The sequence below is a fragment of the Nomia melanderi genome, chromosome 5 (assembly GCF_051020985.1).
Source record: "Nomia melanderi isolate GNS246 chromosome 5, iyNomMela1, whole genome shotgun sequence".
NCBI classification, from domain to species: Eukaryota; Metazoa; Arthropoda; class Insecta; order Hymenoptera; family Halictidae; genus Nomia; species Nomia melanderi.
Genome location: NC_135003.1, coordinates 1731569 through 1747842, shown reverse-complemented (window position 1 = coordinate 1747842; position 16274 = coordinate 1731569). Strand labels below are relative to the sequence as shown.

Sequence of the window (16274 nt, the reverse complement as noted above, 5' to 3'; positions counted from 1 at the left end):
GTAAGGCCACAACAGGAAAAATATGTAATACTGTTAAGAAGAAACGTGAATACTCGAGCGTTTTTTATATATTTGATTACGTAGTAACGAACGATAATAGTGAACGCATGATAACTAACAGTATTATGTACGTAACTATAATTCTCCAATTTCATCATCTAAATAGAAAAATATGTTTACCTAAGAATCTGATTGTATCATTTATGTTCTATTATTTTTTATTAATTGCAACATTCAGCTCCAATAAACATCGATCGCTTAATTTATCCATTTCATATACGAAAAGTATAATTAGAGATATAATGTGTTTATTAACACAAATAGTGTTACCACTTGCTTTCGCTGAAATTACGAGTTATCTGTAATCCAACTGAATAATATTCTCCTGAAGCAGTTATTTGTTGTGCATAGCTAGTATTTTGATAAAAAATACTTCCGTGAGAGAAACTTTTGGGTCTCAGAAAAATTGTAAAGAAATATTTTCTAGGTTGAGAATCATTTCATTTAATCTTTAAAATCATATTTTTGCACTTCCAAACACATATTAAGTCTTCTACAAATATTATTTTCAGAATTTAATAACATAAAATGGTAAATGGATGGTACAAATACTTATTTTCAAATAAAAATTAACGGGGTTAAATTAAGTAACCGCAAAACAGAACTCAACGTCCAATCTATTTATCATCGTATTTACTCTCTAATATCATACGCGTATTACATAATAAAAATATGTGTTAGAGCACTCTAACCGAAATCATATTTTCCTTTTTACGTTTAATGGAAAACTTCAGAAATCGTCTTCATAATGTCAAGTAAATAGTTAAAAAAAATGTTAATAAACGGTCTCAAAATTCTGATTCTGAAATTTATTTGAAGCTTTAGTTATGTAGAACAGGAACATATGTTTCAAGTACATGTTATTCAGGGCAAAAGAGCTATGTGAATACAAAAAATGATTACTGTACTGCTTATATTTTTTCCCTTTGGTGTAACCCAAAAAAATTTATTCTACATCAAATATCCACTGTGTATAAAATTCAAATAAAAATACTGCTGTGTACAAAAATGTCGCGCACAAAATCATCAAGCACAGTTTATATTATTATAAACCTTGATCCGTTACCCAAAATTAATGTGTATTCAATAAGAAAATATAGTACACAGTTTATCGAAAAAACATTACTTCTCTTACTAGTAAAATGACGAAAATTTTCAATAGATTTTTACTTCTTTAAATATAAATGAACAAATTGAAATCAAATTTTCGCCAGAAAGGGACAATCTTATGGAAAAAATACGTGAATTACAAACCCTCACATGAAAGTTATGTTGCTTGTATATACAGCATAACGATTACACAAATTGTATAAAAAATTCTGGACCTCTGGCCGATGCCAGTGTACAAAATACCAGAAAGATAATGTGTTAATGTAGTAAAATATATGATACACGTAGATAAATGGATAATTTAAGGAGTAAGTGTAACATCCAATAAATTGATTCGTAATTTTCAAACAGCATCATGATCGTAGACCGATTCCTCCGTAGATCGTGAAAATCGCTTAAAGACCCACGCGCCTCTCAGACGATTATCTCGACAAAACGCAGAAATAACAACGTTCCAGATGATCTAATCGGGCGGACGATCGACAGTCTCGCGAGCCGCGCGCGTTACGCCGCTCCGCGTCGCGCCGCGCCGTTCAGCGGTTCGCCGGCCTTCGACGGAGCTTCCTCGCCCTCGCTGTTTCGTCGACTCTTCGAGCGTGTTCGCGCAACGCGAAAGGGGAAGGTCGAGCCGCACGCGCCGCGGAATCACACGGCCCGACGCGATCGAAACGCGATCCTCTCGATTCAGCCAAGTTCTTGGTTAGTACCCGGTGCAACGCAATCGTCCCGTGCACGTGCACGCGCTCGCGAACGCGTGAATCCATGAATGAACCGCGTATCGTTCGCGAGAAGCGTGGGATCGAATCGAACGCGTTAATACGTTCGCCAGCGAGTTAGCAGTTACCAACAGTCGAAACAATTTTCTGAATGAAACTGAAGCTGAAAAGTCAAAACTTTTCATGAGGCTCCCTTCTGATGGGAGGCTGATCTTCTTACGTTTCATGGATCCAACGAAATTCAGCTCTAATTTTTCATTTAAAATTGCCATTTTCAAATCCATGCCAAACTCTGGACCATCTGAATTCAAGTGACATGGCGATCAAAGTATTAAATCGCACGTGTCTTTAACGAGTTGATTGCATGAACGGAGTCCGATAAGAACACCGATATGATCGGTCTGCGAGTTGTATGCAATTATTATGGCTGCGACTACGAACATTTTAATGAAAGAGAAATTTCAATAAAATTTCCTTTTTATTGTTGCTCGTGTTTTTTAGTCTTTTAAACTTATTTTAGCGATATGAAATTGTAATAATATATTCAGTCTATTAAAAATATAAGAAATTATTTAATATACTTTTATTAACTTATTCGGGTATTATTTGCTATGAACTTTTATTCTTGATAACTTTTAGTGTTCAGTATTTACTGATAATTAGAGTTAACAGAATGTATTTGTCGGATGAAGTGTTGTGACGTTGCGCAAGTGTACTACGTCATTTGTGAAATCAAGGAAGTTGCAATTAATTTGATAGTAAAATAATTATTAGTTATAATTCATTTAAATGAGATCAATGTAAAGTAAAAAGATCACTGGTTCTTAGTAGTATTTTTGTCACGCTTTCTTTGACGGAGTTTTTCTAACAGGTAATGATATACAGTATTTGTAAGATTGTTTCTTAAAATATTTTGTTAAATATACTAATTTTACCATTAAAGCCCTACTATGCAAGAACGTACTACTGAATATTTTAAATTTATATACTTTCTTACGCAGATTGAACAGTTAATTTGTTCAGTGACACTTGTGTCATACCCTCAAAGCGACTAAATTATATGTATAATAAATCAATTTTACATACCCCGCTGACAATCCCGGCCAGGAACACTACGGATGCGATGTATCTGTAAAGAGAAACACGGAAAACCGCCTAAAAATAAACTCCATAAAAAATAAAGTAAGTTTTTACGAAATAAAGAGTCTTCATTAGAAATGAGAGTATTACGAGCTGAGTTGTAGGATGCGCAACAATTAACTTCGAATTTTTCTTCTAAATCAGATGTAAGATCAATTGAAATGGAGAAAAGAGTTAAATTATTAAATCCTATCACATTTGCTTAAATTATAGGAAAATTGAAGAGTCAGTTGATTAGTCGATGAAAGAAATGCTGTTTGGCGTTATCTATTGATACAGGGCTGACCATCGTTCCCGTTGAAATGTTCAACATTGTCAGGCTGACTCGAAAAACATTTATTTTAATCCGTATCACCGTATCTACAACAATTTTTTCATTCTTTCTCTGAGACACTTTATAAAACAAACTAAAAAAGAAGTGACTAAACGTTCTAAACCGGAACAAGTAGTTCACAGAGAGAATGGAGCAATTGAAACGAGAGATATGAAAATTTCTGTCCCTTTTTCCTCCAGAATCTCATTCTATAAATAGAGCACAAAATCTCGTGAGAATTTCATAATTCTTCGTGTTCGGTTATCCACATGCGTAACCGGCCGCGATAAGTGTTTATCGAGCGAACAACATCGAAATCATGAGGCAATCAAAAGAAGAAAAAGAAAAAGAAAAAGGAAAAAGGGACAAGGGACAAGGAAAAAGAAAAAAAGAAACAAGGGAAAAGAAAAAAGGAAAAAGAAAAATTAAGTGTCCACGCCATAAATGTTTCTCTTCCGAAGGATAATCGACCGTAAACACACGCGTCGTTGTCCCTGAGATCCACTCGTCATTTCGTCGGGCCGTAGCAGGGGTTGAAAGTGCCCCCTCCGTCTGTCATGGAAACACTTGTGGCGCGTGCACCGAGAGCGACCACGCACGGAGACCGAAGTCCAGGGAGCGAAATAAAAGACCGACGAAACAGTGCGAAAAGAAATGAGAGACGAGGCACAAAAGGGTTAGGCGGGACGGACAGTAAAAAGAAGACACTGGCGGAACAAGAAGAAAACGACTACTTTATTCAATGACGCGAGACATATCCCAGTCGGGGATTATCGAGGAAGAATACTTCCGTGTCACCGACGGAAAGAAAGCACTTTCAGCTAGCGTTGCACACTGCTCACAGAATGCACGTGTTTTCGCACAATATAGCGATCATTGACGTAACAACAGGTTGACGAACCAACAAACTCCACCAAGAAGAGGAACGGGAATAAAAGAAAGAAGTAAGAAAAAGAAGAAGAAGAAGAAGACAACGATGTTGATAATGGTATGAGATAGAGGAAAGTCGGAAGAAAACGTATAATAGCAAAATAAATTGGAACTCACCGCAATCCCAACCGGGTCATGTCGACCTCCCTATTCCGCGACGGGTCTAGGGAGCCGAGGAGCACAGGCTAACACGAGCACCGCACGGACAGGCAGTCACAAAATATCGCGGGGAACCCGGTACCGAGTAGACGTGGTGTGTGGACCATCCCATCCAGGGAGGGCTCTGAATGAACTCGGGTGGAGGGAAGGAAGGTGGAGGCGGCCGCCGAGCCACGCCAGCTAGAATTCCTCCGCCGAAGGGATCGGGAGAGAGAGACTTCTCTCGGTTCCGCGAGATCCCGCGCTATCCGCATACAGGCGCGCTCTTCGTCCTGCCTCCCCCGCTGCTCTCTCCAGTCGCGACCAGAGAATCGAACTCTCCAGCCTGCCTCCGCCAACTGCGGGACCAGAAGATACCAGTGGCGGCAGGGCGCAAGAAGGAAGGACAGAGGGAGAAGCCGCAAAAGAGCGAGGAAGGGAGGTGGAGGAAGGAAAGAAGAGTCAGGCCGCTGGAGAGGGAAGTAAGAAGAGAAGAAGACGAAGAGTAGAGGAAGAGGTGGAAGAAGAAGAGAAGGAGGAGGTGGCGGAGGAGGAGGAGGAACAAGAGGTGGAGGAGGAGAGGACTGTGGTGACCGGGTCGAGGCAAGCTCGGTCGCGCGTCGCACGAGGACTGTTCCACGGCCTCAGCCGATGTCGATCGCGGCGTAGGTCTCTCCTCGGCTCGAGGCGAACCGAGCGATCCGAGCGAACCGAGCGAACCGAGCGAACCAGCGAGCAGAGCGAGAGGGGAGAATCTACCCGCCACCGTGACGCGGAACGCTGCGACGCGCAAGGATACAGCTCCGTGAAGAGGAGAAGAGAGAAGAGCGCCTCCTCCGCCACCGACTTCGGCCTGTCTGGCTGGGTGAAGCAGCGACTGATCGGGAGGACGGGCCAACCGGGCCGTCTGTCTGGCCCTTCGACACGCGCTGCGTCGACAGGCTGGCCGACCAGCCACCGCACCGTTTTCCAGCCACCGACACCCAACTCTCTGCGAGACGAACGGAATACGAACGCGCGTCGCCATTCGAACGAACCGAGACCGATCGGCGTCGTCTATTTTAAGGGCCCACGTTCGACAGGTAAACGGGAAAAGAGACCCGCCACACGGTAACCGCGCGCCAAAGCAACGAGAAGGAGGAGGAGGAACAGCCAACGGCATAATGCGGCCTAGGGCCGCGGCGACGTCAACCACCGTAGCCTGCAGGTCACGTCCGTTCCCGGTTATCCTGCGAGTCACCTGCGTCCTTGCCCTACTGGTCGTCACGTGGATACCGGTCAACGAGGCTGTGGTGAGTGTGTCTGCTTGTTATAATATCGCAGTCGCGTGACGTTTTCTCGCGGTTTAACCACCCGAACTGATTTATATGTACTTGCATACTCGTCGGATGATGCTTTCCATTTTTACGGATAAATCGGAATGTAACGTTGCCATTCAGCACCCATCGTAACGAAACGAGTGTTTTATTTTCGCGTCGATTTCTAACTCGGCAGTGTTGACAGCCTAAACGCTGCGAACTTCCGCGAGTCGGGGTCCACGCCGAATTTTTATATATTCCGAATTTATTATGATTTCACGTTACTCTAGAATTTAAAATCTACTTGTCCTACAATTTCATATTATTCCGATATAGTGTATATTTAGAGATTGTCTACAATTAACGCGTGTTTATTTCCGGTAACGATGGAACATGGAATTTTTTCATTTTGAACTTTTATCCGGCAATCGTTTATAAGGTACGAACAAAGATTATAAGCGATCAAAATACCGATCGACCCCGAACCACCCGATTATGTAAGAATTCAGAAAGTAACTGGGCAGAAAGAGGAGGGAGAAAGAAGGAGAGAAGGCGAGCTAGCGAGTGAGCGAGACAGAGAGAGAGAGAGAGAGAGAGAGAGAGAGAGAGAGGGAGAGAGAGAGAGAGAGGGAGAGAGGGAGAGAGGGAGAGAGAGAGACAGAGAGAGGGAGAAAGAGCCGCAGTCGCGTTATCGCGAAAATTTTCACTGCGCGAAACGCGGCTGATTAAAGTTGGCACGCGAGAAGTTCCCTGAACCAACTGGCCGGCATCGCTTCCGGTAGATTGCTGAGACGGCATTATCGCCATCATTCTAAATACGGGAAACCGCGGCTTTCCTTCGAGTTTCGAGACGCGAGAGACCTAGAAAATCGATCGTTGGTCGGCCGGCAGATGTGGGTATGCTTTATGAACGTAGGTGAGGACAATTTACCGAAAGACGAGATAATGTCACGAGCAGCTGGAACGATGCTCATCGTTCCGCCGCTTTCAGGAACGTAATACGAACGGCAATTCGTGGCTCGTGCCCACACGACACGCGTGGGAACGCCGGTACATATTCGTCGTTGATCTACGTTCAATGTTTTCGATCGTAATACAGTCCAAAAGTTCGAGATTTCGTGTTTATTGTTTGTAACACATATTAGAGACGATCGAAAATTTATTATTTCACGAATCAGAATGTTTTTTTGTTTGCGTTAACCGAGCTAGAATTTTCATTGAATGAAATGTTAAGCGATGCTAAGTATAAACCGTTGTTTTAGAAATGGAGGACAGTACGCGAATCCTATTTGAAACTAATTAATATGACTTTTTCGTGGAGTATTAGACACATTTTTATGTTTAAATAGATGTATTCTTTACTTAATTTGAAAGTATAACAGTAAATTCTATTTACAATATTTGAAATAATTATTTATCTATATGTCGGTGAAAATGGAGAGTTTCTAGGTTCAGTAGCTGAAGAGTGTTAGGTTACACGAATTGGTCATGATACGAAGCACGATAACAAGGACAAACAATTAATTCAGCCGGCAGTACTATCTCGTGTAACGTTTCGTGGAATTCTGATATTACACGCGAATGAAATGTGGTATAATAAATTTATATTCTATTGAACGATGAATAATTAATTATTTCATTTGTGTATTCAACCATTACGTACATTTTAAATGCACTTAAAATATAAGTCGTGTTACTTTTGTATGGACGTACTCGTTTTTATCTATCACGGAACAGATCTGTTAATATTTTTGTGAAATTAATCTCGTAATCTGCAAACATGAATTAAGCTTTATCGATACTGATAGTAATTCAAAATAAATTTTTTATGTTCACATCGATGTTATATTTTTGCATAATAGAGCAATAAATTATTTATTTTTAAAAACATTAAAGACACGTTCTCTCTTAACAATATACTAAATACTGATGCCATTTTTATTAAGTACAAGACATTGTATAAACTAACATATTACATGTTACTTTAATATTTCAAACATTTAAACAAACAACAATTTTAATTTCAGTTGTTATTATTTTAATTATAATCATTTTTAGAAAATTACTTTTACATATAACTGAATATATTTTAATTATGAGTCTTAAATTAATCATGAAGTTTATAAAATACAGACTCTATGTTATTTATAATGAACATTCGTTTTTGGTGTATTATTTTTCCTTGTCGATAATTTACTTTGATATTTATAGCTCACTTTCCTCGACTACATTAACGTTTATACAATCTCCTAGAACATCTCAAAATTGTTTGATGTACGATGTAATTTCGAAGGGGAAATAGAAGTTGGGATGTTTCAAAGAACACACAGAGATGTGTGTACATACACTGGCCGCATAAAACACTACCCCCACTATATTGGATTTCACGTGCGGCTCGTGCGTGATTTCATAGACCGCTAAAACAGTTTATCTTGTGAACGGAGGTAATGAATAATGTATACCTAAGTGTTTTTACAATTAGCACAAAATTTACACAATATAATCCGTTGCGTAACCACTTTTTGACTTATTATAAATAAATATTTGAATTTTTGCAGTTTTTGCTTTTATTCCTACGGATGATAAAGAAGTATAACATTTATTGAATAGTTTATGTTAAATGAAAACAATTAATAATTAAATAGAAGCTTAATAATTATTAATGATATTTAAACACATTCTAGCTTTCAAGTCATTTGAACGATTCTTATTTTTAATGTATTTTTAAAAATAAATTAATAAATTCTCAAATCGTAATATTAAACAATGATCTGAATGAATGTCTTTACTTTCTATATTATGCATATTCAATAATTTCACGATCATTACTACGTATTCATATGTTGGTTACATAGGTATTCAGAGGTAATTGCACCGTTTATATTTAGATACGACGTCAATATATATGCTGTACGCACAGAACTCAGCAGGCGCGTTAATGCAGTTATTAAAAGAACAAGTACCACCAACGTTTGAATGAATGTTTGTATAGTAATCGCAGAAATAAAAAATTTCAAGAACAGAAACAAACCACAAATAGATACATCTGGTTATTTTCTCAAACAATATTATGGTAACGATCTTGAGCATCCGCTAGTGTTCAATGATAATTAGTCTTACCTAATTTTAAACAAATTAGAATCGCAAATTAAACTAGAGTTACTAGTAATCATATGTTTATCGTACAGGGAAAATCATGTTCTTAGCATTTCTTTCACAATTTTATATTGTTTAAAGTATGTAAATGTGACACATCTCCAGATATTAGCGGTTCAGGGCCTGCGGAAAAGTATATTCTGTAATTTAAATAGAAATATTACTGAAATCGATTAGTTTTTGAAATGTATCTGTTCCGCCAGTTTGAAAAACAATATTTCGAAAAAGAGGTGTTCAGAATTTTACGTGATGCTAAAGTTCAACTAGCAGCGGCAGTCTAGAATGCCTATAACTTCGTTAATTTTCAAACTTTCAAAATATCCATTCAAGTATGCATTCTTAAAAAATGAATCAAGTAAAAATTCCTAGAAAATCAATATTTTAAAAATTTCTAGACGGCAATCCTCCCTTGAAAAGTAATTCATTGCAATTTCGATGTCCAAAATGTAATAACTACTGTCCATTACTTTCTGTTTGATTTCTTCAGTATTTATAATAAATACTATTATTAATATCATAAGTTTTAAATATTATAATTTTGTGATTTTATTATTATGTAAATATTACGGTGTATTACACTTTAATGTTAGTTTCACAAACGGTAATAATCGTTTTATTCAATCAAAATGGAAGAAACAAATATTTGTTCGTGACTATTTAAGTCTTAAGGGAGTGTTATTTACGAGAAAAAATATTATTAATGCTGAAAAGTTCTTAGAGCGTCGCGCTGCTTACTCGTATCACTAACATCTTCTTGTCCCGTTGAAATCACCAAGTAAACAGGCGTGTAGGCGATTTCGACGCCCGAACGGAGGTGCGCATCCTTCGCGGAAACATGAAAGGAAAGAACTTGAACGGTTTAGGGAATGGAAGCAGTAGCTGGTATGGGAACGGCATAAACGCTAGGTTAAAAGCTTTAGGCACCTTTTTTGCTTCGTTCAGACCGCCGACAGTGGTCTTTTGGTTATGCTAGCAGTCATTCAGAATCGTGAGAAATCGTTGAAAAGAGAGTCAGGTCACCTTCCACTTTCTTGGTACGTTTGAAGAAATGTTTTGGACCAGCACGACAATGTAAAAGTATAAATCTGTCCGATCATAATTGTGCGCACACAGACGAAAGATTTGATGCTTTCAGCGAAAACATTTTGGGAATGTCGTTGTCAATGAGAAATAACGTGGCCAATGGATGGGAAATCCTTTTTGCTTGCATTATGCCTTTACTGCACTGTAATTTGTGACAGAAACAGATGTCTTCCACGGTATTTTAAAATTATTTTCGTTTATTGGAAATTTTCTTGGATTATTATAGAATTTTATCCTAATAATAATGTCGTTTGAATATATACATTTTTGATTGTATGGAAAATCTAAATTATACTTATAAAAGATACATTTAGATTATTAAATTAAATTGTATAGTTAAAGTTGAGCAGATATTTCGTACTTTCTATTTCGTAAAAACAATTTATAAAATGGTATTGAAATATTTAAATACTATTTAAAAAATATTTAAATATTTGACTTAAACGAGTGATACCCGACAATAAAATAAATCAAACTATCATTGTTTAGGTACATTAGTATGATATAATACTTGATATATCCAAAAATTTATCCCGTATATTCAACTTTATGGTGTTTTCATGGCAATAATAAAATTAACTTTAAATACAATCATTTTTTTCTTCCATACTTGTTACAGATTATTGTTATTGTTTTCAAAGCAGCAAATTAATTAGACTAATGCACCTCAAGTTAACTTTTTCAAAGTTGCAAAAATAATTGCTATCAGATTGCAGATAATTACTACTTATCTACAATTATACTGTTACTATATTTTTGGCAAGCAATATCCGCGTAGAAAAACATAAGAAAACTCTCAAGTCGAAACCAAAATAACAATTCTATTACTGTTGTTCTCTGATTATTCTTCCTATAGTTGTAGATAGTACTATAAACGATTCATTACATAAAAAAGGTTTAACAACAGATCATAATGTTTGATTTACACGTATATTGATCTACGGAACTGTTACAAATCATAATTCAATTTTCAGTGCTGTTAAAAACAAATATATTAGAGGCAAAAACCAATGGCAATTAAATTTCGTTGGTTTTTTTTTATTAGGTGTCTACTTATTTTACACACAACGGATCTTCAATCTTTTTTCTTGGAAGAATAGTGTAATAAAATGGTTGTAAAATGATTACTGAAGTTAATGTTTTTCTAAGTTGAGATGCTCTAATGTATCTTGTTTACGTTTTAAACATTCCACACATTGATTTTTAATCGTTTTATAACAAAATGAAAGTAATATATAAATATTGTTATTTTGCTTTAAAGAATTTAGAACATTTATATTTCCAATAACCTTCCTGAACGAGAGCACACTTTTAATATTTGCCAAGGCTACGTTACAAAAACGTTTATCTACCCTTTAATTAAGAATTGGTAATTCTCGTAGATTTCTTAAGTTATTTTACTTTGAAACAAATAAAGAAAATATAAACATATACATATTTTTAATTCGTAGCCTACAAATCGAACTATTGATCACAAAGTAACACTGATTTAAGTTCAGTCACCTAGAATTAAAATCAGGAATCGAAAACGTTCCAAAAATATCTGTTTGAAATTGTTATGTTATCGGTTATGACCGAAACAGTCATAGACAACCGAAATAAAAATCATAACTGTTATTATATAGATATATCAGTTTCGGTTCTACGGAGCCGATATTATATCGGTTCTATATCGATTATTCTATAACTGTTATTTTTCAATTCTGCATTTCGATTCTGTATTTTAGTTCTGTATTTTTTTCAGAGCCGAAAAATAACACATAGAATCGATACAGAACCGATGTTATATCGATATTACATATATAATAGAAATGTTTGTTGTCCATATACAATAGAGAAACTTTTCAGCATCTCCTTTAACAATAGATTTACGGGCATTTATTGCACAGTTTATTTTATTATTCCCAGAACAATTAATGTTTGTCCATTTAGATCCTGGAAATTAGGGGTTCAAATTACTTACCCAAAATCCTTTATTATGCAGAATGACGAGAGAAATCGGTGCATAGAAAAAAACAGCAAGTGTATACTTCCATTAATGAAAGTCAAGCAATTGTTAAATACCCAAACATTTTTGTACAATAAGAAACAATATAAGACTCGCCAAATATATTTTTTGAATTATTCTCAGAAATGAACTAGAATTTATAACGGTTGTTATGACCACATTGTTTATGAAGCCTAGATTAACCCGTTAATTGTGGATTTTAGTTTTAAAAATCCCTTATTGGACGCGCAATGAAATCAAATAATTAATATTCATTAAAACTGTCATTAAAACTTCAATCAGTTTACATTATTATTTTATATCAATACACAAAACTGATTCTTAGATTGTTGAAACCTGCTAACTGTGGAATTTAGTTTCGAAAATCTTTTATTATACGCGCAATGAAATCAGAAAATGACGTATGTACTCGTCAAATGCAGGTCAAATGCACTTATAAAATATTCTGACGAAAAACTAAAGCGAAACGAAAAGGAAATACATGTTTGACTAAAACAATAAATAGTCTATCGTTGAAAAAGTTAGCACCATTCAGAGTTTTAAAATGACGTGTATACTCGCAGTTAACTGGTTAACGAGAACCGATGTTTGCTTCTTGCATGTTGTCAAATAGGATATTTTGTTTACCTTTCATTACCTTTTAATAAAATATAGTAAATACTAATAAATAATTTAATAAGACATTTAAATATATAAGAATATATGTTTACATATGTAAAAGTATGTGTACGTTCTTTGAAAGTGTCAAACGGAACACTCTCGGAGACCGTAATGTAAGACCACTTTACCTTGACTGATCGAGAAAACCTGCATCCCAGACACGCGATACAGTTCTGGTTAAACATTCGTTCACGTGGGTTGTTATTACTAAATTATGCGTGAAAGAGAAAATTATCCACTTCGTCATCACCACCTTATACGATATTCCCAACAAATAATTCATTCAAATGGTTCGAATCATTTCATTCAGTCGTATGTACATAACACGACGATAACGAAATTTATCAGTCATACGAATGCAGTTACTGATTTTTATAAAATCATAGTGCATTTACAATATATTTTCGCGATTCTATGCAGCTGGAAAAAAACAGTTGAAGTTTTCCTTATTACAAGTTCGTTTTATACAAAATTTATATTGAAAATAAGGGAATATTATTAACTGCACTTGTTAAGGAAAACAATTCTATTTCTATTTGCCTTTCTCTATGTATTTTCAATTTTGCTGCGTTTTAGTGTACTGTCATTGATTTCGCTAACTTTTCCAAGAACACGGGTGGAACTTTAAAAATAGAAGGATGTCGATTTAAATATCGTTATGCGTAAGTTATGCGTTACTCTGACAAATGCATTAAATAAAAAATAGGACGTTTCCTTTGAACGAGGAACATTATGAAACAATTCACAACTTAGTCTGCAATATGTAGGTTGTTGTTCTTCCATCGGAAGAGTCTGCCTCTGATAACGATAAACTTTTCCTGTTGTTATCGACTGAAGACCATCACGCTGCGAGGATGCGCCAGTCTTCTGAAACAATACTGCGTTTAATAAGATAAAGGTTTGCATACCACTGTACCTATATTTCAGTTGTGAAAGAGTAATTTTAATGTGAACCAATTAATTAGGACCACTCTACTATTAATAACGTTTTACTATTACGTGACAATTAACGATTTAATATTACATTCACAATCAACGATGTAATATTACATTTAAAATTTATGATTTAATATTATACTTTTTAATAATACTCAATGGTAATTGTTAATACCTAACATGCAATAACCTGTCAGGAATTCAAAATAAAATCTCTAAAGCTACGTTTAGTTAAAAAAAATGGCTTTCTATTGTTTATTAATTTCATCTACACATAAGATATCTTTCTATGCTTTAAATAGTTTGCAATAAACTATTAAAAGTATATTGAATCTTGCAAAGTTAATTGAAATAGAATAAGGAAATTTTCCGTAGCCTTCCGTTTAATCTACTCTATTTACATTACTATTTATTTACTGAAATACATAGGAAATAATTTAAAATACACAATAATTAGGCAGATTTAATGAAATATTCGGTGTCATTCAAAATTACTCCGTTATAAATTTTACCAGAACGATTTAAATACTGATTTACAGTTTTATTCGATTATAATTCACTGTTCTGGCAGATAATGTATTACAATTATACAATTTATTTAAATAGGAAAATTCTATAAACCATCGATACAAAATGTCAACAGTGTACCATGTTCTGATGAGAGTATAAAAAATTTGACTGAGTGCACTCAACGAATCGTATAAAACAATCACTTTCGACACGCAAAATTCATACTGGCCGCGGAAACATATTTTACATTTGATCTGAATTCGAAACCTCCATATGAAACCCACGCTGGCATTGTAGTGTAATTCACACGATCTTCCTCCGATATTTATGTTTCCCATGTTTCCAAAATGTCTATAGCTACGATTTCCTGATTTATTCATTTCCTCTCACCTGAAATTTCACATCGCTAAATATGTAAGCTTGCTCCACCCACGCGACTGAAAGAGAAGTCGGGTAAAAATAGGGAAGAAGTGTTCTGTCCTTACGATCCTTCGGGCTCGGCCAACGTGATACTTTCACCGTCTACCGACCTGGAAATACCATTCAGTGCAACGCGTCTCGAACTACTTGTCTCCTTTTGTTTTTTTTTTTCAAAAAGACGTAACTGCGCTGCCTTGTCGTAAATCGATATCTATTTGCTTCGACCAATTTATTGATAAGTATTAAATGAATTAGCAAAGAAATTATAAATAACTATACATAACAATTAAATAAGTAAATCATTGAAAACAACCAGAATGATGACAAATGCAGTGGAATATTCTTATAGATTCGTTTGTTTACAATATTTATTATTATAATTACTTATTTATACAGGCTATATTCAATATTTTTTGTTGCTTGTTCTTGTAATGATTTATTATTTTAATCAATTGTTTGAATTTTTCATTGGTACAATTTAGGTCAAATACTGTTGTTCACATTTACTTAAAGTGTGTTTAATTAATAAATGTATTTATGAATCGAAATTGATTTACAGATTGATTTACTGATTGATAAATATATACATATTACCAAAATATTCTGCACGAATCAGTTTTATGTACTTTATTATATAATTTATAATTCTTTTCCATTTTTAATGGTCTTATAATAATTATAAATTAATTTATTCGTGGAAATATTTAAAGATATATCCTAAAATTTATTTAAATATATAAATCTTTAATTATAATGTAGTTCTAACAATTCACATTTGTGAAATAAAAACTGTAAATGTAGAAAAATCATTTATAATACATAGTAGTATAATACTAAGTGTGATAATAACAGTGATACAGATTAATAATACGATTATTTTCAAAAATGGAGTAAAATTTAATAACTTTAATGTAGTACAATTTTTTGTATATAAAATAATATTTTGTTCAATTTATTATTCATTAAAGTATTCCGCAGAAATGATGATTTCAAGAATAAACGAAGTCCGTTAATTATTTAAAATTGCTACAATAATATCGTTAAAATGTTTAACATTTCAACGTGAACAAACAATATTCCAATCGTATTGAAACTTGTCTGTTATGTTCCTTAAATCTGTCCTTACTATTAAATTGGAATCGCCGTAATCACTATGGCCTTCATAACGCGAAAACCTCTTAACGCCAGCAGCTGAGAACACGTTAATAGTGTCACTTGTAGTAAAACGCGTTACATGAATGACATCACGTTCTAGAACAGTTGTATGCAAATATGTCATTGACCATACTTAACCTCTTTATGTTTATGGTTCATATCGACTAATTTTTTTGATTAGACAGAGCACGCAAGTAGTTTCATTAAATGAATGAAGCACCGAGCATTCATTATAATTGAGTGCACTCGAGACTGTCAACAAGTAGTTAGTTTTTTCCACAGTTCAGTATGTCGTGATATTTAACCAAACATAAGTAGAGTAGATATCAAAATGTGAAATAGCTTCATATAATGATATTTTCCATACCTTATACAATCCCTTATAATTATGAAATCTTACCATACACAGATACTTCATCGTTAATATATTTCGCGTCGTTTTTAGTTTCATTTCACAAACTATTACAATTAGAAGTATCATTAAGAAACTGCAGAGATTGCTTTTATGTATTTCTAACATACACAACGAATATACGCGTCTAAAACCCAGAAGGAAAATATTAAATAAAATTCGATGAAATTTTTATTTTAATTAAAACTTGTCAGAGACATTAATAAAATATACCAATTTTTTTCATTCC

General features: G+C 34.7%; 2 protein-coding genes across 2 annotated transcripts in view; one reads left to right on the top strand and one right to left on the bottom strand.

Annotated features, from left to right (window-relative positions):
- The window catches only part of Col4a1 (Collagen type IV alpha 1), a 42885-nt gene extending 38109 nt beyond the window's left edge, over positions 1-4776 (bottom strand). The window contains exons 1-2 of the mRNA XM_031971673.2: positions 4387-4776; positions 2973-3015 (exon numbers count right to left, since the gene is read on the bottom strand). Coding sequence (XP_031827533.1) covers positions 2973-3015; positions 4387-4406 — 63 coding nt within the window. The 5' untranslated portion in view covers positions 4407-4776. The remainder of the gene's footprint in view (positions 1-2972; positions 3016-4386) is intronic.
- A 244-nt stretch (positions 4777-5020) lies between these two features.
- The window catches only part of LOC116424750 (uncharacterized), a 119183-nt gene continuing 107929 nt past the window's right edge, over positions 5021-16274 (top strand). The window contains exon 1 of the mRNA XM_076368040.1: positions 5021-5699. Coding sequence (XP_076224155.1) covers positions 5571-5699 — 129 coding nt within the window. The 5' untranslated portion in view covers positions 5021-5570. The remainder of the gene's footprint in view (positions 5700-16274) is intronic.